General features: G+C 37.7%; 3 protein-coding genes across 9 annotated transcripts in view; 2 read left to right on the forward strand and 1 right to left on the reverse strand.

Annotated features, from left to right (window-relative positions):
- Positions 1–23,237, reverse strand: part of LOC6034196 (protein charlatan) — a 110,863-nt gene that overhangs the window by 39,804 nt on the left and 47,822 nt on the right. For 2 of the 5 annotated variants that reach the window (XM_038252869.1, XM_038252865.1), the window contains exon 1: positions 21,919–22,201. The exons of 1 other annotated variant lie outside the window; for it this stretch is intronic. The gene's annotated coding sequence lies outside the window, so the exon portion shown is untranslated. Of the gene's footprint in view, positions 1–3,390; positions 3,701–21,918; positions 22,202–23,237 lie in introns of those variants that run through there. 2 more of the 5 variants (XM_038252871.1, XM_038252867.1) reach the window with 2 other exon arrangements.
- Positions 12,942–13,798, forward strand: LOC119766829 (E3 ubiquitin-protein ligase KCMF1-like). The gene is made up of 3 exons (XM_038252881.1): positions 12,942–13,057; positions 13,117–13,521; positions 13,584–13,798. The coding sequence occupies exons 1-3, from the start codon at positions 13,039–13,041 to the stop codon at positions 13,754–13,756; spliced, it is 597 nt and encodes a 198-aa protein (XP_038108809.1). The 5' UTR covers positions 12,942–13,038; the 3' UTR covers positions 13,757–13,798.
- Positions 18,722–19,943, forward strand: LOC6034199 (E3 ubiquitin-protein ligase Kcmf1). 3 transcript variants are annotated; one of them, XM_038252878.1, is made up of 3 exons: positions 18,722–18,964; positions 19,016–19,498; positions 19,557–19,943. In XM_038252878.1, exons 1-3 carry the CDS (start codon positions 18,946–18,948, stop codon positions 19,697–19,699), a joined length of 645 nt encoding a protein of 214 aa, XP_038108806.1. In that variant the 5' UTR covers positions 18,722–18,945; the 3' UTR covers positions 19,700–19,943. The 3 variants fall into 3 exon arrangements, with proteins under 3 accessions (XP_038108806.1, XP_038108807.1, XP_038108808.1); XM_038252879.1 differs by having other exon boundaries at positions 19,032–19,498; XM_038252880.1 differs by having other exon boundaries at positions 18,722–18,929.

The following is a 23,237-nucleotide window of genomic DNA, read 5'->3' on the forward strand; positions in this document are numbered from 1 at the left end:
GTGTAACGTCACACGTCGAAATATGACCTGTCACATTTTGTAGATGGGCAATGCATGTAAAAAACGTTACTTAATCCACCCTTAGGTGGTTGGCGACTTCCTCACATTTAAAGAGTGCTATCCAAAATGCAAAAGTGCGTAAATAACACTTAAGTACTTATAACTTTTGATAGGGTTGTCAGATCTTCAATGTTTTGGACGCGTTGGAAAGCTCTTTTGAATACTTTTCCAACGATATGTCGCATGAGAGATCCGGACAGCATTTTCATCAAAATATCTGAGATCCGGCCTCGAAAAAGTGCGTAAATAACACTTAAGTGCTTATAACTTTTGCTAGGGTTGTCAGATTTTCAATGTTTTGGACGCATTGGAAAGCTCTTTTGAATACCTTTCTGAAAATGTATAGCATGACGGGTTTTCTTACAAAAACCACCCTTTTTACAATCTTCCGGACTTTTGTCAAAATCGTTTTTTAGCATAACTATTGAAGTACTTAACTAAACTGCATAATTTTTAATAGCGACTTATGGGACCCCATGGCGGATCGAATGAGGCCAAAACGGACAAAATCGGTTCAGCCAATGTCGAGATAATCGAGTGACAATTTTTTGATCAACATCCCACCATACACACAGACATTTGCTCAGAATTTGATTTTGAGTCGATAGGTATACATGAAGGTGGGTCTAGGAGGTCTAATTGAGAAGTTCATTTTACGAGTGATTTTATAGCCTTTCCTCAGTAAAGTGAGGAAGGCAAAAAGTGAAATAAATATTTTTAAGTGGTGCTGACAAGGATATTCACAAAAAATCAACAAATTGATTTTCTTGGATAAGTTCGGGAGCGATTTTATTTTGCGTGATTTGCCTCCTCTCTCTTTCGCGGGTGATAAAAGTTCGAAATTGATTTTTTTTTTGCGATTATTCCATCCCTGACTGTGATATAGCAAAACTCATTGAATAGTATGAAATGCTATCAAACTTTTCATGAAAATCGCTTATTTAATATTGTTTACATAATTTTGATTTACTTATTCTAATCGAAATACACAAACTAATTATTGTGCATCAAATTGTGTTTGTAGCAGAAATTCACCGTTTTTTTAAAAGTGGTCGCTATAATATGAAATTTACTGAGTCAAAATATGAAATTTTTAAACAGCATTTTTCTTCACATTTGAGACTTGATTTTTTCAACCAAAATAGTTATGGAGTTCAGAGAAGTCTGTTCAACCAACCATGTAGATATTTGGGTGGATTTAGCAAAGTTAATACGTTAATTTAAAGCACTGACCGTCTTACCCCACATGGGTGGCCGTCTTACCCCGTGTATTTCATATATAGACGATTTCAGTTATTTTTAAAAAATTGCTGAAAGGTATTGAAAATTGGTTTTTAGACCAACTAATTTATGTCATTTCTATAATGGACTACTAGTAGAATAATATGTACGTAATCAAAATAATCTGTTGTGTAAATTTTATGAGACTCCTCCCTTAGGGTGGCCGTCTTACCCCTATTTCCCCTAAGCGATATAGAATGTATCCGAAATCTTAATTTCAAATTTCATTCTAAATGAAACAAAAAAAAAAATTGCGGGAGCGGCCGTGGCTGAATGGTTACGGTGTTTGTTTTGTAAGCGAATGATTCTGGGTTCGATTCCCATCTGCTCCCAACGAGAAAGTTAAGAACATATAAATTTGAAATGGTGAATATGAACGAAAAATCAAAGTCGCTCGAGGCGGGGTTCGATCCCCCGTCCTTTGGGTTGGTAAGCAAAAATGCTAACCACTAGGCCATGACGACTTGTTAAGCTTGGACTGGAATTTGGAATACTGTTACAGAGAGCGAGTTGTGGCGCTATATTCACGGCAAATAGTGTCCAGGGCATTCGTGGAAATACAATGTCCCATCCCAGAGGGTCCCGGAGTACCAAACCTTCTTAGCATGGTGCTCCCAACGAATACAACCAAAATCTCGGAGCGTATGGTGGTGTGTCCCCACGCTTCTTCCTCCCCTGTCGATTCAGAATTGTGTTGTTGTTCGAACACTCAGTGCTCAAACTCAACCCAATTACGAGTCATCTCTGCGATACGGCTTTACGCAGTAGGCCTGGCCGCTTTAACGCTTGTGATGTTTCAATGCTTATCAATGCAATGGCGCACTACAAATGTTAATAAATGACAAGAAGAGTGCTAGGCGTCATCTAACCTAAGGCACTCTCCAGGATCCCTTCGAAAGATTGGCTGCGCTAGGGTCTGATTAGATTTGATTAGATTAGAAATGAAACAAAAAAAAATTGCCCTCTCATGTTTTGGAGAAAATTTAGAAGGCAAAAACTTGAATAAAACATGCAATGGCTCAAGAAATTTGCAAGAATCGAGTGTCTTTACGAGCAGTTTTTAGCATTTGTTTAACAAAATGCTTGCTGTTGCTGATAAAACATGCATTTGTAAATTCATTTATTTGAGAAAAATTGAATGAGTCAAAATAAGCTTTAGACATATTTAACGAAGTTTTCAGTTGACAGCACGATTTAATGAAATTGAATTTTAAATAATTGTGCAAAATGATTCATGATTTATTTTAAGTAATTGAAAAATCATCATTTTTTTCAATTTTTAAGGAGTAAGACTGAGATTTTTATTTAAATATGTATTGGCTTTTCTCCAATGAATTAAAGCAAAACAGTTTGCAAGATTTGCATTACAACATTCTCAATAAATTAAAACAAGGATTCCGCCAGTGGGGGGTTCCGTGTCCATCCGTACAACAACCCATCGGGTGGTGGTGGTGCTTCTGACCAGATTCGCAAAAAAAAAACGATCGTCGCCGCAATCACACCCCAACGAGGGGAGAACCAAAGCACATAGCAAAGCAACGACAAGGAAGAGGAAAGAAGCACGCCGTCGAGCCCGAGAGACGACGACGGCAAGAAGCAAGAAACAAAAACAAAAACGAAAACTTATGGCGGCGCGGTCCACCCACTGGCTAACCTCGTTTCCACAGCGTAGTCTCGACCCGCGCAGAGACTCTTTATCAGCACTTTGTCGACCACAGAGACACACACACACAGTAGAGTGCGGAGGAGGAGGAGGAGGAGAAGAAGGAAAAGAGAGAAGAGACTCAATGTCAGTCGACGACGACGACAACGGCTAAACCACTCAGGCAAAGTGACGACTCCTGTTGCTCCGAGAACGGCACACTAGAGAGCAACGAAACGCTTGACATTGCAACAATCCACCCCATGGCTTCTTAAATGGCCTCACGAGGGTCGCAACTGGAACCGGAAAATGCCTTCACAAGGGAACTTCCCCCTTTGGGTGGAATCCTTGACACGTGTTTTCGCCGACATTAAGGAGGGGGTAAGGGTGGAAATAGGAGCACTTACCGTTTGAAGAGGATTTTCCGTCAACTAATGGAACCACCAACAACCTGTTGCCACCTTTGCACTGATATTCTCGAAGAACTTTCAAAAAACAATCACCTTTCAGCAAAACTTTCACCAAACAATCTCCAACAACCGAAAAAAAATCCCTTTCCCAAAGGAGAATATCCCTTCACTCCTAAAACTCCTCACAGCGGAAAATCACACGAAACCGACGTCGGAAGAGTAAGCAAGCAAAGAAAGAAACGCGTGTATCACGACGAAACGCGAACTCCACACCGCTCGCTTCGGCGTTTGGCGATGTATTGAAATTTCCTTGCCTGAGCTGAGCTGAGAGCACGGTGGCGGCGTTTGTTTTTCTCGGGTGGCAAAGCTGCTGGGGCGCGCGCCTGCTCTCACCAATACAACAGAGGCAGGAGGAGCACACGCGCGAGCGAGCGAAGGAGGCGAGCTGGTGTGCTGCTGCTGGTGCGAACTGTGTGTATGTGTGATGTGGTGAGGAGGGTTTTGGATAGTGGGAGCAGGTGAAATATTTATAAAATAAATTAGCTCGCTTTATATTTTGTACATTTTTGTTAGGTTTTCAGAACACTCTTTTGAACAACTGGACAAATCAGTTTTGACCCTTAGATTAGATATCGGTTATATGAATCAAACCATCCACATTAACGACCCCCGGGTCTTTTGTGGTCTCTATTGCAAGTTTCTGCTCGAACCTAGGAGTCCGAAGGCTTGAATGGGGAGAACACCCAAACCTCTTTTTACTCCAAGGAACCTTCCACTCCAGTGTTTGAACTGACGACCTTTGGATTGCGAGTACAACCGCCGCCAGCGATTCCACCGGAGTAGGCTTGGTTTGGTGTGTTGTTTGTACTAATGGCATGGAGACAACTCCTACACCTGGAATGACTTAACGGCCTAACAACCAAGGCCGGGACCGACATTTTACTTCCTCATCCGATGGAAGGTTGCAGCAGATGGGAATCGAACCCAGAATCATCCGCTTACAAAGCGGACAGCGTAACCATTCGGCCACGCGCTGCCACTGTTATATGATACATGCTTAATTTAAATTAAATTAAAAGGATGAACATAATAGTCTCGAAATGAAATAAATTTTTAATGAAAATAAATAAAATTTGAATCAATTGGAAACAACAAACATGCTTTTTTGCGTTCACAGTAAAAAATAATGTAAATTGGAAAGCTGTTATTTTGGAAGGTTGAATATTACCTCTTTTATGATGTAATTTTACCTCATTTTTGACTCAAAAAGCGACATTACACCAGAAAAGAGGTAAAATTACACATTTCCATAGGTAAAATTACACCTTTTTTTAAATAAAAAATGTACCCCTTTCCTAGATAAAATATTACCATGTTTTTTTCTGTGTTCATAATATTATTTTACAGGTTTTAGTTCGCTTTAAAAAAAATATGTTGAGTTTTTTTCGTGAAATTCGTGAAAAACAAATCGTCAGTACTGTTCAGACTTGATTGTTCGAACCCTCGATTATCTAAAGTTTCGATTATCCGAAGTTCGATTGTCCGAAGTTCGATTATTTGAAAGGTTTCCGGATAATCGAATCATGAACAACAAAAAAATGTTATCGTGTTTTTTTTTAATTTCCTTACATTTAACATCAAATTCGAGTTCTGCAAACCCATTATAGTCATATTTGAGCTGTTGATTGCGTTGCAGCATACCAAATGCATTTTTTCAATATTTCGTCACCGTCATTTTGGCAGCCATCTTGGATTTAAAAATTGTGAACCACGTTGGAGCATGTTTGGTGTCATATTCAAGCTCAGTAATCAAAAACAAGCACGGTGTATTTTTCCGAGAACATTAAGATAAAAAATTCGGCTGGTCTGATATTTCGCACCATGAAAAAAGGGCTCTTTATCGACATTTTGCGGGGTCCGGCGAAACATTTCGTCGGGGGGTCTAGAGCAACTTTTTTTTAGAGATTTTTTTCGGTTTTATTGGATTTTTCTTCAGAAAAATCGAAGAAAATCGATGGGATCATGTTCATCTCCATACAAAATTTTATGAATATGCCTCAAGAGACTCTAAATGACATATCTGACCAATAGTTGGCCTTAAATAAAAAGTTTCTTGCAAGACATCAAATTTTTTTTTCGTGATTGGATTACCCGAAGTTAAATTTTTCCGAGGCCTTCGGATAATCGAGTTTGGACTGTACTTAGATATTTTGAAAATTAAGATTAATGACATAAAATGAATTTTGAAACACTTTGTTTATGCAAATGCAAAAATTAAGATCGAATATCGAGACGACGTGGCAATAAATGCTTTAAAATATGCCCTGAAACTTTCCCAGAAAAGGTATGGTGCTATTTTGATCCTGTCAAAAATGCAGAGCACTAAAAACTGGTCTTGACCGTAATTTTAGCTTTTTAGAGCAGTTTTGAGAACGCCGTATAAAAGCAGATTATTATTTTTTATTTCAAAATAAATAAACATTATTTATTTTAGTTAAATTTGAATAGTTGATCGCCTTTTAGACCGATGCAAATATTTTTCAAAGTTTTTGCCTCTCGACATTGGTCCAGGTCAATTGTAAAAAAATATAAATTAAAAAAATGAAATTACAAGCCAGAATTTCAACATTTCAATGAACATACTAAACGCAGAGGAATGCATTTTAAATGGGATTCAGTTGATTGCATTTACATTTCCATTGAAAATTTTAACTTTTTAGAACAATTTTTTTTTAAATAAATTATGTATCAGCCTTAAATTACAAACTAAAAAGCATTTTTGACCGATTCTTAGCGAAGCTACACAGAAAAAAATATTCCTGTGAATTTACATTACTTATCATGTACCAAAAGGTATCATGATAAATGATGTATATTTACATTAGATTCAACGGAAATTTACATGTTTTTCATTGTAAACATTTCCAGCAAAATATTTTGAAATCGTGTAAATTTCCAACAAATATAATGTAAATTTCCAACAGAAATAATGTAAATTTACCAAAGCAGAAAAAAATTTTTTGCTCCGCTGGATCCAAAATCCCTTTTGAAAATTGGAGTTTGAATCCAGCAGAGCAATTTCAATGATAAAGGACTCCGAAAGCTGATAAAGTTTTCTATTCTAATATTAGTTTCCAGAATGCATTCGAAAGGTAAACTATACAAGTAAATACAAAAACAAAAACAGATTTGAAGATGGTTTAAAGTTCAAAATTGAATGATAGATTCAAGCTCGAGTTTGTTAAAGCAATTGTAAGGAAAATACATTAAATAACAAGTAAACAATCTGTCCCAATGCTTTCCCCATAAAGTTAGTTTTTAAAGAAAAGTTCTCGACTCTTGTTTGATAAGGTCCTATAAACATATAAAAGACAATAGCTTATAGGCCCTTTTCAAAAAAAAATCTTGAGTTAAAATTAGTGCTGGAGGATTTCATGACACAACCTTTTGCAAACTAATCAGAAAATTTTACTGCTGGGTTGAAACAAATTCAGTACATACAATTTTTTATGGAGAATTGGGCTAAAAAGTCACATTTGACTTGCACAAGTTCACACTTGTTGATTATTTACTGCATACCCAAATGGACTTGACGAAAGATTTATGTTAGATTAACAGTACGACCTCGACTAGGGGGTCAAACAATTAACTCACCTATAACTGGTCATCATCTAGCCAAATGTGCATCACATCAAACTGCTACGATATCAAGTAACACTAAATAATCGGTCCGGCAGGCAACTTTCTGTAGAGGTTACGAAGGATATAGGATGGTGTCCAATGTAGTATACAGAATGCCGAGTAGAATTGTTTCCTAAAATGTACAAAAAAAACACACAAAGTATTTCATCCTTCAAAAAATAATTATTAAGTAAAAACTTATCTGATCTCGCAATATCGGTAAATCCACCTCCACAGTTTCGGCTGAAATCCACAAACCAGCAGTATTTTTTCACATGAACACGAGCATGATGCACAATTTGTCGCCCTCCGGCCAGCGCACCTGGAATCACAAACAAAAACATTAATTAAGGCAGTATTCAGTATTGCAATCCGGTAGAACCATTCCAACTTACAGCGTTGTTATCATGGCACCTGAAGCCACCTACTTCGTGTTGGCCGGACGCGATGATTTAGCTCGTTGGCCACCGTTCTGGTTCAGATCGAAGGCTGCGATAACGAACGTTCAGCGGAGTTCCTGTTGTTCAAGTTATAGAAATAGGTAGCATTCTAAATCGTAAATTAAATTTTCCTCGAATTGTCAAAAAAAAATAAAAACAAAAAAAAAGAAAACAAATTAAGGAACTGTCAAGAAATCGCGGTGAATATGTTATTCACCTCAAGTTCAGCACGGTTTACACGTCTATTACCAAGAGCCCGGACTAATGGCATTTCTATCCCAGTCAACTAAATCCGAGTTCTGAAACAGAATTCAATTCGAATCGTTTACAAATTCCGTTTTAAACGCAACAACCGATACGAACACGGAATCGGTTGTTGCGTTTGAATTGGAATTCTTATACGATTTAAAATTAAACATTGAATTTCGTTTCAAAATTTCGAATTTAGTTGACTGGGAGGTCCCTTTGCTGATCCTGGTGGTGAAATCAGTGTAACCATGGCTGAATTAAAAATTCCAAGTCGAGCTGCTGTCAAAGTTGACAATTTTTTTTTGAACATTAAATTTAAGTAAACAACAACAAAAAGTGGGCTGCGAAGGAGTTGCATGATACTTACTACTGACCATGTCGATCCTTACTACTTACTACTGACCATGGCCGATCCTTTTCTCGAAATCCTGGCAGGAATTCTATTTTTCGGCTGCGAAACTGGATGCGGTCTTTTAGTTTTAACCCTCCGCCGACGAACGTCGTGTGTGAGGAGCAAAACCGACGGCGAAATGAATCCAGGAAGCCAACGCAAGGACACCTCGGATGACGGTTCCGGAGGCAGAAGCGGAAAAAGTTCGTCGAGTGGTCCAGCGCTTCTCGCGTTGTGGGATAAAAAGATAGTGGAAAGTCTTCGAAGCAATGAAGAAAAATGCGGTCCGTCCGTCAAACCGGGAGTTCTCACCGATCGGTCGCACCAGGTCCCACAAGTTCCTAAACAGGAGCTGCAGTGGCTTCTCTATCCCGATCGAAGGAATAACCCACCCGATTGATCCTCAACTTAGCTTGGCTTGGCTTGACCAGGAAACGACGATCCGGAAGGTCATGGCGTAATGTAAGTTATAGAATTGCCAGTTGTTGCAGAAGGGGAATGCGGTAACCTGCCCTGAAATTTACATAAAAACCTCGCTTGTGCGGAACAGGAACTCACCGCGATTTTCACGAAGTGACCGAAGTGTTGTCAAGGACAACCGGGCCCACTAGGAAGATGCGCTCATATTTGTCACGGGCTTAGGAGGAGGCTGACCCGCCCGTGTGGATCAATCGGACCGCGCACTGGACTCACAATCCAGAGGTCGCTGGTTCGAATCCCGCGGCGGGCGCTCTGAAATTCTTTGTGTAAATATGGGTATTCGGCGCCGTCGCTCCGTGCCATACTCTCGTACACTTAGGAGCCCAGGGCGGCGAAGTCCTTGTAGATAAAAAAGAAGGCACTAGTGGTTGGTACTAGCAATGGTGGCCGACAGCTATAAACTCAACTTCGTTTTTAGGAAGAGGCTAAAGGGACACCACCTTCAAAAACAAACCACCTGCAATTCAAAAACAAAGACGAAACAACAAAAAGATAAACAAGCTAGTTATTTGACGTTTCTCACCTTTATGATCCAAAAGAAACAAAACAGCTGTTTTGGATGATGTTTTTTTCACAAAGCGCAGCTGCATACGAGGTAGCATGTGAAAATGCATATTGATTTCACCATTTCAATAATTTCAACAGCAAAATCATCAATTTAGTTTTAAAACACTTCCGCACTTCTTCCTACCAAACACAACAATGAAAAACAGAAATCTTCAGCTGTCAATCAAAGCCAATTGAAATTTACATTGATTCTACAATTTACATTACGAACCATTTACATTAGATTTATAATTTACAGCCAATTAGAAATAATTTGGATTAATATTTTTTCGAATTTACATGAGATTTGAGCATTACATTAAATTTGAAATGACACTATCAACTTTTACATGTTATTTAGCACTTTACATTGAATTTAAATTTTACATTAAGCGAGTTTACATAGAAAACAGTGTTTCCATGTAGTGTATATTTACATATTTTTTTCTGTGTACACCAAAATGTCACATTTTTCAATTTTCAATGTGATTTTTTATATGATAAAAATCATTTTTATTATGATACAATAATTGCAATGTGCTTTAAATGCGTTTTCTTACCTTAAAAGCCAAGAATATTGACCAAATGTGGTCTGCAAGCCATTGAACGGGAGAGGAGTTTTTTCATAAATCTGCTCCTTTCGTTGTCCCGTCACGAAAAGAAATGGCTGGCAAAAACTCAAATTTCAACCAATTCTTTTAGTTCAAGGAGCAAAAGATTCGTTTTTTAATTTGTGATAATGTGTAGAAGAGCAAAAGTTTTTAAAAACCAAACTGGCAAAACTGTAGCGATTTTTGTAGTGTTCCTTTTAAAAGTCCAGTTTTACGATGTTGTCCCGTCACAAGGAATTAGGAAAATCAATTATCTTTCCAAATATGTAATAACATTGGGGGGTTTCTTCTTTTATTTTGTCACTACAGCCAAAACGCTGAAAACACTTGGATTTTTTTTAAAAGGAGCCGAAGAATCAGTCGTTTCAATATTTCATCGTCGTCATCTTGGAATTCTAAATTTAAAATTACTTTAGTTTAGGGGTTTAATAGTTAAGTTGGACAATGAAATAAAACAATGATTTTTTTGTGTTTCTATTATTCAAAGATTTGGTTGCCGCAAGAAAAATATTTCCAAGGCCTTCGGATAATCCAGTCTGGACTGTAATTGAAATGAGTTGAACTATCTTAAAAATGAAAAACGATGCAAGAAATTGCACTTTCTATTGAAGGGGAGCTACAAACATTGAACAATATTATTGCAACGACCTTGATCGAAGTAAATAAAAGTTCTCCACTGTCCAAATCCCATCGCAAAAAAAAACTCCCTATCGACATACCAACACACACACACACACTTCACCCAAGCTACCCACCCAAATTCTCGCCCTTCAACCCACACGCACACACACACACACACACACACACACATTCAGTAATCCTAGGCGTAGGTTGATCGTGTGGTGGTTTTCCCGTTTTCTCCTCTTCATCTTCTTCGCAAAAACGAAGAAGGCCGACTGAAGATCACGATGCATGCATGTGTGTGTGTGCGTGACTCCTCATTTGCTCCTTACGATCCTCTCTCGCTCTTTTATGGGTTGGGTGGTGGTGGTGGTGACAATCATCGTTGCCTACTTCGCCCGCATGTGAGACGATGATGATGGTGGTGGGTAGTGTTTTTTTTTTTCGCTGTGCTAAACGCATACTGTTGTCGCAAGATCTTGCTGCAAATAACATTTTTTGCTTATGTTGGTGTAATTTTTGTGGGGCCGTGAAGTTTCCTCCAAACCGGTTTCAAGCCTTTTCTCCTAATTTGTCGGAGGAGGAAAACAACCCACCACCAATAGATTTCAAAAAAATGTGTTACAGGGAAAGTTATTGGTGTCCTGATGATCGTTGTAGAATAAACAATAAAACAAAATCTCAATTTGACGTGTTATTTTTCCTGCGTTGGTTTTATTGTTTTCATTCGTGATTGGGCTTGTTTTACTCTTGGGATGATAAAAAATATTCAGCATAGTACCGCAAGATTTTTTTTTTGTACAGAAAAAACATTTTTATTTGCTGCATTTAATTATTTAAGGCCCATGCAAATATTTTTGTCAAATTTATTGTCGCAATCATCATTAATTTAAAAAAATGAAAGATTTGACGAAAACAAAAATTTTAGCAAAAAAAACTTCAACATAATTTTTTTTTTAAATTCAAAAAACTTTATAAAATTTGTACCAGCCTAATAACGTCATAATTCGAAATCCGGACACTTAGTACCATATTATTTTTGTTATAGCTGGCAAAAAATCATGTAATAAGTTGGAAATGAAGAAATATCATCAGGATTTAATATAAACAGTCAGTTTTAAGAAAATCCATGCAAAATATGTCTTTTCTAACAATTTTTCATCAGAATTTGAAAATTAAAATGACTTGTTGTGCTTCGAATCTCGGACAATGTTAAAAGCTGATTCGAATTCCGGACACTCGATTTTGCTTATAAATCGCACAAATTTGAACTGAAATGTTAGTGACTGGCATTCTTCAGGTCTCAAATAAGCTGTTAACATCAAAACAATCGATAGTTTATATAAAAAAAATGGCTAGAATGTAAGAAAAACAAAAACATAAATTTCGGCTTTGCCTTTCCGGTGCTTCGGACGCCTATGAAATATTTCCGTTGAAATGTTTCGCATTTTTGGTAAACTTATAATTTTATTTTATTTTATTGTTTTGGCATTAACTACAGCGTTCAAACAAACTTTAAATGAAAGTTGATGTTAGAATTCATCAAATAACACAGTTTTGACATTCACAATGCGAACTTATATCAAAATAATTGACAAAACAAGTCGAAGTGTCCGGGTTTCGAAGCGTCCGGGAATTCGAATCATGACGTTAGTATTTAGTATTTTTAATAAAAAAATTCAGATCAGATGGAAAAACAAGGGCTAATTAAGGGACACTGAGAAGAACTCATTTTTCACATAATTTAATTTAAAGAAGCTGTACATGTCTCATCAATCAGAAGTCCAATCAAAAAGTGAAAAAAATGTGCAGGTACCATCATAAGGGTTGACATTAGGTCTGGGGTGAGATTGGGTCATACAAATGTCGTTATTTTTGTATGACCCAATGTCACCCCTGATGGCGGTATATCATAAGTTCTTCCATACAAATCTCCATACAATTTTGTATATGGTTTAGTATATTTACACTCTTTAAAAAAAAATGTCTTTACAAAAAATAATTGCGCAATATCACCATTTTAGAAAAAATCTCTTTCATTATACTTTTGATTTGATAAAAATGCTATCTTTTGAGCTATGGTACATGTTGCTCAAAATTCGTTTGGCAGTGTTGCCAATTTTCCGAAAAAACAGGGGTTTCAAACATTATTTAAACAAATAAAAAAACTTAATGATTAATTTCAAATCCAACATTAAAAATTTTGAAAAAAGTTTTTTTTTACTTTTAATTTCGGTATAATAATTGCTTATAATTAACGCTACCAATTCTTGGCTAGTTATCCTCAAAAGCCGAATTTCACCAGTCTATAAACTGTGACTCACGTCATTGCTTTCTTGATAAGACTAGCAGTACAGACAAAAAGACTTCAAATCATTGAAAAAGTTTATGTCCATGAATCTTCAGGAAATAATTTCGGAGCTTTGATATTTGCCGTAAAAGAGTTTATTTTGAAAGATTGCCATCCGTTTGTCTGTGATAAGACTAACTGGTTTGAAAGCCGGGTCCACTACAGACTTAGGACTCTTAATCAACCAGCATGTTGTGAATCAGCGTGCTACTCAGTAGTGCTACTCTGAATTTCGACTGTTTGGTAGCTTTAGAATATTATTTTTTTGCTTTAAAAATGAGTGAAATACATTGGGGTGAGTAAGGAATTTTATACAGTTTTCTTGAAATGAATCAAAATCAACTTATATATTAGGCATTGTATGTGACCATTGCGAAAAAGCATCGTTTGGAGGTTTTCGCGTTGCATGTTTAGTCTGCAGAGACTACGATCTCTGCGAGGAGTGTCACCGTAAGAAACGCGTCAGCCTCAACCATCAGGCGTATCATCCGATGTTGATGATTCCCCCGCCGAAAAAAATGAACGAAATTTTGGACCATCCAGAGCAGACTCGAATCTTCCGCTGTCCAAATTGTGGCGACGGAAATTTCAACGTCCAGGAACTGTCGGCGCACTGTTTGGAATATCACTCGTACAAGAGTTGTAAGGTACGCTGCCCGATATGTGTTACATTCAGAACCGAGGGCAGGAAGGGTTGGATCGCTGAAGACACTCTGTTGCTGCACTTGCTAGCGAGTCACCAGAATGATAAGGGTTTTGGTAAGAGTCTACAGGTTCAATTGTGTGATACTTTGATAAATTGCTGATGAATTTTTGTTCAGTTTTAGGTGCAGTGGGTAGAAACGGAAACCAAGAATGTTCCGTTTGCATCGAAGAAATTACTGTTGAAAATTTCAAAAGACTGATTTGTGGTCACGCGTTTCATGTTGCATGTATTAATACATGGTTGCAGGAAAACAACAACTGTCCTATGTGCCGTACGGAGATCAATTAATCAAAATCGCTGAAATAAATCTTCTAATTGTATAAACATTTGCTGTATAGCTGCAGTTCTTTTTCCTTACTATCGAACCACGTGTTCACTTAGGTGAACTCCCCTTTTTGAAGCAGACAAGCTGCAGCAGCTGAATTGGCAAACGTGAAAACCGGTTTGCGTTGATGCCGAAAATGTCCAAAATATAATGGAAAAAGAACCCCCCTTGTGGGGAAGACTACCGACAGCAGCATAATTTAGCTCTCGAAGTCCTTCCTCTGCCTCACACCATGTGGGCAAACAGTGTTCCACCCAAGATGCTGCTGCTGATGATTATGGGGGGGGGTCCAATCCACGTGTTGCAGAAAAGATACGTAACTACGAGATATTGGGTACATCCCCACATATATCCTGTATTAAATTTGTATTAACTAACGCGAACTAATTTTTTTTGTGTGCTGTCGCAAAATTTTGCAGCAATTTTTTTTTTGATAATACTGGTGTAACCTTTGTGGGGCTATCAAGGGGGCTATGAAGTTTCCACCAAACCGGTTTCAAGCCTTTTTTCCTGATTTCGATGCCTCTATGCTCTCATGTACTAAGCTTGCTGGGATTCCTTTCTAGTTAGCATAAGAAAGCACAGAGGCATCGATTTGTCCTAGGAGGAAAAAAACCCACTAACAAGTGAAAGTGTTCACGTCAAATGATCGGCCTGTCTCCTGAGAAGAACCTGGAATCTGACGATCGGGATACCACCTCGCGGCGTCTTCTGAAGATTTGAGCTTTAAAGATTCGCTGTTTCTTGGTGAGAGATTTCCATCATAAGTTGTTAAATTATTATATTCCCCTATATTCAGCAATTCCATTTGAAAAGAGCCTAAACCAAAAAAAAAAGTTCTCCGATCGGGCTCAAAATTTTTCTGGGGGTTCCTTGGCCAAAATAATTAGACCCGTATTTTTTTGTTTGGCCATTAGGGCCTACATCGTGCTAGGGTGGTTCAAAAATGGCAATTTTCGTCATTTTCGCAAAAACCACTTTTTCTAAAATCATATCTCCGCGCCATTTCATCCGTCTTAGACGCAAAGAAAGGTGATGAGTTTGGCTATTTGGGAAAAATAGTAAAGTTCCAAAATCTAGTTTAACTATTGAAAAGTCGTATGAAAACTTAAAATGGCGTTTTGACCGTGTCTGGACCAAAGAGCCTATGTCTGAAAATATTTTATCGGATTCCTCGGAAAATTTCACATAACATATCAAAAAATTGGCGATGTCGAACCGTACGTTTTGGAGATACGATTTTTGAAAATAAAAACTGCGTTTTCGACGCGCCACGCGCAAAAACGGAAAATGACGAAATCGGCAAAATCAACTTTTTCACTAAAACTGCGATAACTTTAAAATTTCAGCGATGACCTATACATGTCTGGGTACCAAAATTTTCGTAATTGAGAGACGCAACTTTTGGTACCATAACATCTATAGGTCATCGCTGAAATTTTAAAGTTATCGCAGTTTTAGTGGAAAAAGTTGATTTTGCCGATTTCGTCATTTTCCCGTTTTTGCGCGTGGCGCGTCGAAAACGCAGTTTTTTTCAAAATCATATCTCGAAACGTACGGTTCGACATCGCCAATTTTTGTTATGTTATGTGAAATTTTCCGAGGAATCCGATAAAAATATTTTCAGACATAGGCTCTTTGGTCCAGACACGGTCAAAACGCCATTTTAAGTTTTCATACGACTTTTCAATAGTTAAGCTAGATTTTTGGAACTTTACTATTTTTCCCAAATAGCCAAACTCATCACCTTTCTTTGCGTCTAAGACAGCTAAAATCGGATGAAATGGCGCGGAGATATGATTTTAGAAAAAGTGGTTTTGCGAAAATGACGAAAATTGCCATTTTTTGAACCACCTAGCACGATGTAGGCCACCCTAATGGCCAAACAAAAAAATACGGGTCTAATTATTTTGGCCAAGGAACCCCCAGAAAAATTTTGAGCCCGATCGGAGAACTTTTTTTTTGGTTTAGGCTCTTTTCAAATGGAATTGCTGTATTATGATATTATTAAATAACCCTTCTATCCCTTCCCCATTATCCCTTTCCGAATATCCATTTTCCCCAACTTCAATTGCCCAATTCCACTTCCCTCCTAAAAATATAATTATTTGCCAATTAACACTTACACACCACACCTAACTGACTCGGAGCGTTTGGTACGGTATGTCCACGCATCCTTCCTCCCCTGTTGATTCTGTGAAATGTGATCCATTCACCGAATCTGTCTCTGCGGTTAATGCAACGCAGTAGGCCTGGCCGCTTTATTTCTGCTGTACATTTTTGGGGTTACTCGGATGTACTGCAATTATAAATATTGACAAGAAAGGACTTGAGGCGTAATCTAACCGCAAGTTCATCCAGGATGCTTTCTTCGGACTGGCTGCGCTTGTGTTCGATTAGATTAGATTAGATTAGAACTTTTCCCAAAGATTCCACTTTTCAGCATTGAAAATTTTCCGAAATATCGTCAGATGAAACATAGGGGCTATTATGGGATGCGGAAAATAAAAAAAGCTCACTTTTCACATAGCAGTCCAACTATAAATTTAAAAAACTGTGTAAAAAAATGTCTGAGTTTTTGATTTTTTTTTTTGCAGAAAAGCAAATCTCTCTCCATTGGAAATCCAATTTCGGTATAATTTGATTTGGAAGAAAATGAAACTTTATGACATGACACATTGTGTACTTTTTTTTATTACCAGAGGGCACATTTTTCATCATACGTTTTTCCATACAACTCTCCATACAATTTTGGCATCTGGCCATACAAAAAGGCTATGCAAATATTCAAAAATCGTTGTATCTTTAAACGAATTCTCTGTTTTTTGCCTTCCTCACCTCAATGCGGAAAGGCTATAAATTCACTCGAAAAGCGAACTTCTTGATTTGCCCTCCTAGACCCACCTTCATGTATACATATCGACTCAGAATCAAATTCTGAGCGAATGTCTGTGCGGGTGGTTGGATGTTGATCAAAATAATTGCACTTGATTATCTCGGGACTGGCTGAACCGAGTTTGTCCGTTTTGGCCTCATTCGATCCGTCTTGGGGTCCCCTAAGTCACTATCTATAAATGTTGATGTTTAGTTAAGTACTTCAAAAGTTATGCTTAAAAACGATTTTGACTAAAGTCCGAAAGATTGTAAAAAGGGTGGTTTTTCTAAGGAACCCCGTCATGTTATACATTTTTAGAAAGGTATTTGAAAGACCTTTCCAACGCGTCCACCCTATCAAATCATGGTCACTTAAGTGTATTTTAATACACTTTTTTGAGGCCGGATCTCAAAATTTCGATGAAAAAGTTGTCCGGACCCATCGTGAGATAGGTAATCAAAAAACCTTTCCAACGAGCCCAAAAGATTGAAGATCTGACAACGCTATCAAAAGTTATGAGCAATTGTGCAAAAATATAATTTTGACGGATGCAAAAAAGGGTAAACATTGCAAAAGATCCGGCTGAGGCAGCACTAAGCTTTATGGAATCGACCTCGTTAGCCCAAGCTTTTTTTAGCAGAAACGTAAGTAACGCTTTTATAGCATCTTGTTTGCATGTATTCAGGCGCATTTGAATACAAGCAGAAAGCGTCTTCAATTGATTTTAGGAAGAAGGCATCAATCACTGAGGTGGTTTAAAGTAACGTTTTTTTATTTATATTTATTCAGATTTTCTTTTCTATGTACATGAGTCGATATGTATACATTCAGTTAAAATATTATTGAGTGTCCAATCACAATCGATTACTTTTCACCTCAATTTTAAATACTGACAACTTTCTTTTATTTATGATATATTGTAGATGTCGCTATTCAGTGATTTCAAATGTCGGACGGGGAAGTAAATGTTGGTCCCAGTCTAACCTAGAGCGTTAAGTCGTTAGCTCAATCCAGGTGTAGGAGTCGTCTCCCTGGGTCCTGCCCCGGTGGAGTCGCTGTAGGCAGTTGGACTCACAATCCAAAGGTCGTCAGTTCGAATCCCGGGGTGGATGGAAGCTAAGGTGTAAAAAGAGGTTTGCAATTGCCTCAACAATCAAGCCCTCGGACACCTAGTTTCGAGTAGGAACCTCGCAATCGAGAATGCCAAGGCAATGCTGTAGAGCGAATAATTTGATTTGATTTGGTAGAGGAAGAAGGATTATTAAATTTATGATAAATAATGTAGGTGAATCTAATCATCCATCAAATAATTATTAAAGTGAGAAGGCTGAAAGATAACGAAAATTGAAATTTTATATGAAAAAACTTGTACAATCTATTGACAACTTTATTGATTTCATTGAGTAACGTTTTTTGTTGTATTTCTAGAGTTTTTTTTTTTAAAGGTCCTATAAACATATGAAAGACAATAGTTTATAGGTCCTTTAAAAAAAACTCTGGATTTATTATGTACCTTGAGGGAAAAAACTGAATGCATTATTTTAAATCTTGTTTTTTTTTTATGGCAAAGTACCTGTTAAAATGCGTTAAACAATTAATGATACTTTCTTTTATTGCGAAATTTTGGAATAAGAGCTTGAAATATGATATTTTGTTTGCTCTACCCTCGAACTCGAGCAGAAACGAAAGGCAAAACTTTGAACAAATTTGTACTAGCCTTACTCAAAGATTCGATGGATATTTTTTTCTGAGAAATTCGGAGAATCGAGTCTGGACTGTATCATTCTTCTATATAATGCCTAATCAGCTTACACATAAAAATAGGAAATCTTTCTCAGAAAACCTGTAATCAAAAAATTCTTAATAAAACCGATAAGATAAAGCTAACTGGCCATGTCGGTGCTGCAGAGCACTGTGGATACGCATATCATGTCAGAAGTAGTAAGTTCGTGCTTCAAGCTCACGTTATTCAATCCCCTTTAAGGTGGTTGGCGTTTTCCTCACATTTATGTAGTAATTTTAGTAATTCGATATGGCGATATGTAAATGTTGGTAAAAAGTTCAATTTTAGAGTGATTTTTAGCCATTTTTCAGTGTTGAAGGATAACAAAAAAAAATGATAAAGCAGTCAAATTTTCAGAATAATTTAGGGTTTAACCGTATCAGAGTCTACTGTCTTAAGATAACCGGCATTGCAAAGATAGCGATGAACTAAGGCTACGGCCAAGTTTTGTTTGCAGTTCTAGTCTCGCATTTCGATAGTAAGCTTCAGCTGATATGGATCAATCACATCCAGGTAAATCTCATATTCAGTCAATATCTTTTCAATTATATCCAATTTTACCAGGCACAAAATGCTCTAGTTGTAAGGCGGATCCCATAGTTGGTGTTCGAATGGCTTGCCTTATTTGCAAAAGACACGACCTCTGCGAAGAATGCCATTCGAAGAAACGTTTTAATAGAAAGCACCGATCCTACCATCCGGTGCAGACAATTCTTCCACCGAACGAGATGGAGAGAAGTTTGAAGGATGTGCACCAGGATGAAATTCGAATCTTCCGATGTCCTTTCTGTGGGGACGATGAGCTCAACGTTCGCGAGTTGATTGGTCACTGTGGTAAGTATCACGCCAGTAGGCATTACCTTGTGCATTGCCCGATCTGTATTAGCGAGGAATGGCAAAGCGATGTATGGCAAAGTGAGCAAACGCGTAACATTTTGCGACACTTAAAATGGTTGCATTTCGATGAGAATGTGGATAGTTGGGATGAAGTTGAGAGTGAAGCGAGAAGTGATGAGGAAAAGAACTTGGAAGACATTGAAAGTGAAGGTAATGGGCTGAAAAAAGTATTTTCCTGAAGGATTATAATATTTCTATTTATTTTTAGACGAAAAATGTTGCATTTGTCAGGAATCGATGAAGGCGGAGGATTGTAGGAAGTTGACCTGTAGTCATTCTTACCATAGAGAATGTATAAATCAATGGTTGAGGGACAATAACAGCTGTCCAAACTGTCGTGCTGAAGTTTGAAGACAGTTTTGCCTTTAATAAAGCAACAAGTCCATGATACAATTTAAAAAAGAGTCACAACGCCATAGAGTAAAATATGAAAAATAACTTTTGTTGAATTTCATCAAATCTAAAAGATAATCACTACCCTGATAAGTCTTGTTGACTCTATAAATTCTCGTTCTCATTAACTACTCCCACAAACAGCCTCTTTCGAGTAGGTAGGTTCTTCCACGAAGAAGCCAGCCCACCCACGGCAACAATTTCGCAGATTTTCCTCCCCGAAGCATGAATGAAATTTCCCAACCTTTTTCCCTTCTAAACCACCCCCAAAAAGCATCAACACATCCCACCCAAAAAAAAAAAGCTAACTCTCGCCGCCGTCCGCCCACAACTTTTTGTTTTGAGTTATAAATAACTTGGCCGGCCCGAACCCACCATCATTTTCCCGGGGCAGAGCAAAAAAAAAAAACACGGAGGAAATTCCTCCCATTGACGAACAAGGCAGCAGGCAGAGAGAAAAGTGGCAGAGCAGCCATTTCAAGCTACTGCTGCAACGCCAAGGGGAAAAATCGATAATCCTGCCGGGGACCGGGGAAGGTCTGGCTGGCTGCCCCGGCACAGGGCCGATTTGTTGGGCAGGGGTGCCGGATTTATGATTTGAGTTTCATTACGATTATTTTTATGTATGTTTTTTTTTGTGAAATATAAACTAAAAACTCTGCATTCAAAAATATTTTTGTTTTTTGGTCATTTTGGTAATTTTGGTAATTTTGGTCATTTTGTAATTTTTGTAATTTTTGTCACTTTTGTCATTTTTGTCATTTTTGCCATTTTTGTCATTTTTGTCATTTTTGTCATTTTTGTCATTTTTTTCATTTTTTTCATTTTTGTCATTTTTGTCATTTTTGTCTTTTTTGTCATTTTTGCCATTTTTGTCATTTTTGTCATTTTTGTCATTTTTGTCATTTTTGTCATTTTTGTCATTTTTGTCATTTTTGTCATTTTTGTCATTTTTGTCATTTTTGTCATTTTTGTCATTTTTGTCATTTTGTCATTTTTGTCATTTTGTCATTTTGTCTTTTTGTCATTTTTGTCATTTTTGTCATTTTTGTCATTTTTGTCATTTTTGTCATTTTTGTCATTTTTGTCATTTTTGTCATTTTTGTCATTTTTGTCATTTTTGTCATTTTTGTCATTTTTGTCATTTTTGTCATTTTTGTCATTTTTGTCATTTTTGTCATTTTTGTCATTTTTGTCATTTTTGTCATTTTTGTCATTTTTGTCATTTTTGTCATTTTTGTCATTTTTATCATTTTTGTCATTTTTGTCATTTTTGTCATTTTTGTCATTTTTGTCATTTTTGTCATTTTTGTCATTTTTGTCATTTTTGTATTTTTGAAAAATATAATAAGGCCGATGCAAATATTTAAAAAAGTTTTTGTCCCTCGGCCCTGGCCGAGGTCAAGGGGGAGGGGGGGGGGGGGGCAAAAAATAAAAAAATATAAAAATTCAAATAACAAGCCATAGTCTTCACATTTAAATGAAAAAAGTGCATTTTACACTAGTTCAGTTATTTTGCAATCATTAGTTTTCAAAAAATTTAAGATCTTACAAAAACAAAAATTGCATCGAAAAAAAAATGGCATCGAAAATTTTCTAAAAATCTTAAGATTTTTTAATAAACCCAAACATGCTAAAAATGATTTTAAACACAGGAGAATGTATTTTAATTTGATTTCAGCTGGTTGCACTTGAATTTTCATTGCAATTTTGAAGTTTATTGCAAAAATATTTTTTTGACCCCTGATTTTTCGGGCCAATTTTGAAGGGGGGGGGGGGGGGGGGTGACAAAAACTTTTAAAAATATTTGTACCAGCCTAATTAGAAAAAAAAGCTTAACAAGACAATTTTATGTTTTCAAAAAAATAAAACGATGATACTACATTTAGCTCAAAAAAAATGCATGCATAAAACAAAATAAAAACTAAAATAAATTAAAGCTACGAAACAAAAAATACACAATTGCTGGCACCCCTGCCCACACAAAAGCTGTGCGGGGAAGGCATGGCATCCATTTTCGGGGTGGAAAGCCACACCACCCTAAAAATGGTTTCGGCAGGGTGAAAAAATGCTCCCAGCCACCACTCTCGTAACGGGGTGGCCGGGAAACGCGCATTAGGCGGCATATGTTTACCACCCCCTCCCAAGAAAAAAAGAAAACGTTTCTTTAAACTCACCTTTTCCGCTTGCGATTTCTATCCATTTTGAAAGTTATCCATTGTTAAGCGCCAAACACTAAAATGTGCACAATTTCTTCTTGATTTTCACTTGGGCTTTTCCCTTCACCTCAAAAGTGTTAGGTTTTGCTTATCCGGCCACACGGGACACACGACCGCACTACTCGACCATTCTCTCGGAAATACGCGCCACGGCGACGATTCCGTCCAACCCTGCCCGTCCACCGTGTTTCGCCGGGATATCGGAAAAAGGATGAGTTGCCGTTGTTGTGTTGGAAAATGCTACCCCTCATTTTCCGATCAACACTACCACCCCACGATGCGCCCTCTCCCTCTCTCTTTGTGATACTGGGTGCAACCTTTCCCTCATTCTACTTTGCACAAACAAGAAGCATTTTTCCCGTCTCTCCCACATTTAGAGCTCAGGCGCATCAGCGTTGTTGCGGGTAAACATAAACAGAATTTTCCCTCGCGATGGAGCGGCTGCAACACATGTGAGTGGGTGTGGGTGTGAGGGGGAGAGGAAGTTGTTTTCAGGATTGACCGCTGGTTGGGAAAGTGGCGCTGTAGGATTGAGGAGAACATGGTTTTTTGGCGGGAATTCTACAGAGTCTTTGAAGCCTAATTTTCAGAATTTGATTATTTTATAAATTTCCCGGGAATTCCCGGAATTCAAACGGAAGTATACATTTTCTTAATTTTTTGGATCCATTTTTTTAAATGCTCTAGAAAAAATTAAGAAACTCAATTACTATCAAGATTTATTTCTGATAATATTAGTTTCTGAAGCAACTGTAAATAGACCTTGCTAAATGAAAATAAACTTTTACAAAAAAAACGAAACTATTGGCACTACGCCCCTCGGGGCATGGCCCTCCTCTAACGTGGGATTTCTGCTCCAGCGCCTCTGACGAGACAGGAGAAACCGGGACCGACGTTTTAAGGTGTATTCACATCATACCGCATCCGCAGCCGCAGCCGCATCCGCACAAAATTTGACAGTACGGACGCACAGTGCGGATGCGATTTCTCCAATACATTTCATATGCAGCCATTCACACTGTTCCGCATCCGTATCCGCAGTACGGATACGTATACGGATGCGGAACAGTGTGAATGGCTGCATATGAAATGTATTGGAGAAATCGCGTCCGCACTGTGCGTCCGTACTGTCAAATTTTGTGCGGATGCGGCTGCGGCTGCGGATGCGGTATGATGTGAATACACCTTTACTTCACCATCCGATAGAAGCTCAGTGGATAAGGCGGGAATCGAACCCGCGTCTCATAGCATTATCGGGATCGGCAGCCGAAGCCGCT

Source organism: Culex quinquefasciatus, chromosome 2 (genome assembly GCF_015732765.1).
Source record: "Culex quinquefasciatus strain JHB chromosome 2, VPISU_Cqui_1.0_pri_paternal, whole genome shotgun sequence".
Taxonomy (NCBI): Eukaryota; Metazoa; Arthropoda; class Insecta; order Diptera; family Culicidae; genus Culex; species Culex quinquefasciatus.

What these genes read in the sequence shown, in the direction of transcription:
- LOC119766829 (XM_038252881.1), top strand. An exon ending in CCAGAATGATAAGGGTTTTG is followed by an intron (nt 13,522 to 13,583) that starts GTAAGAGTCTAC and finishes ATTTTTGTTCAG; the next exon opens with TTTTAGGTGCAGTGGGTAGA.
- LOC6034199 (XM_038252878.1), top strand. An exon ending in GGAAGACATTGAAAGTGAAG is followed by an intron (nt 19,499 to 19,556) that starts GTAATGGGCTGA and finishes ATTTATTTTTAG; the next exon opens with ACGAAAAATGTTGCATTTGT.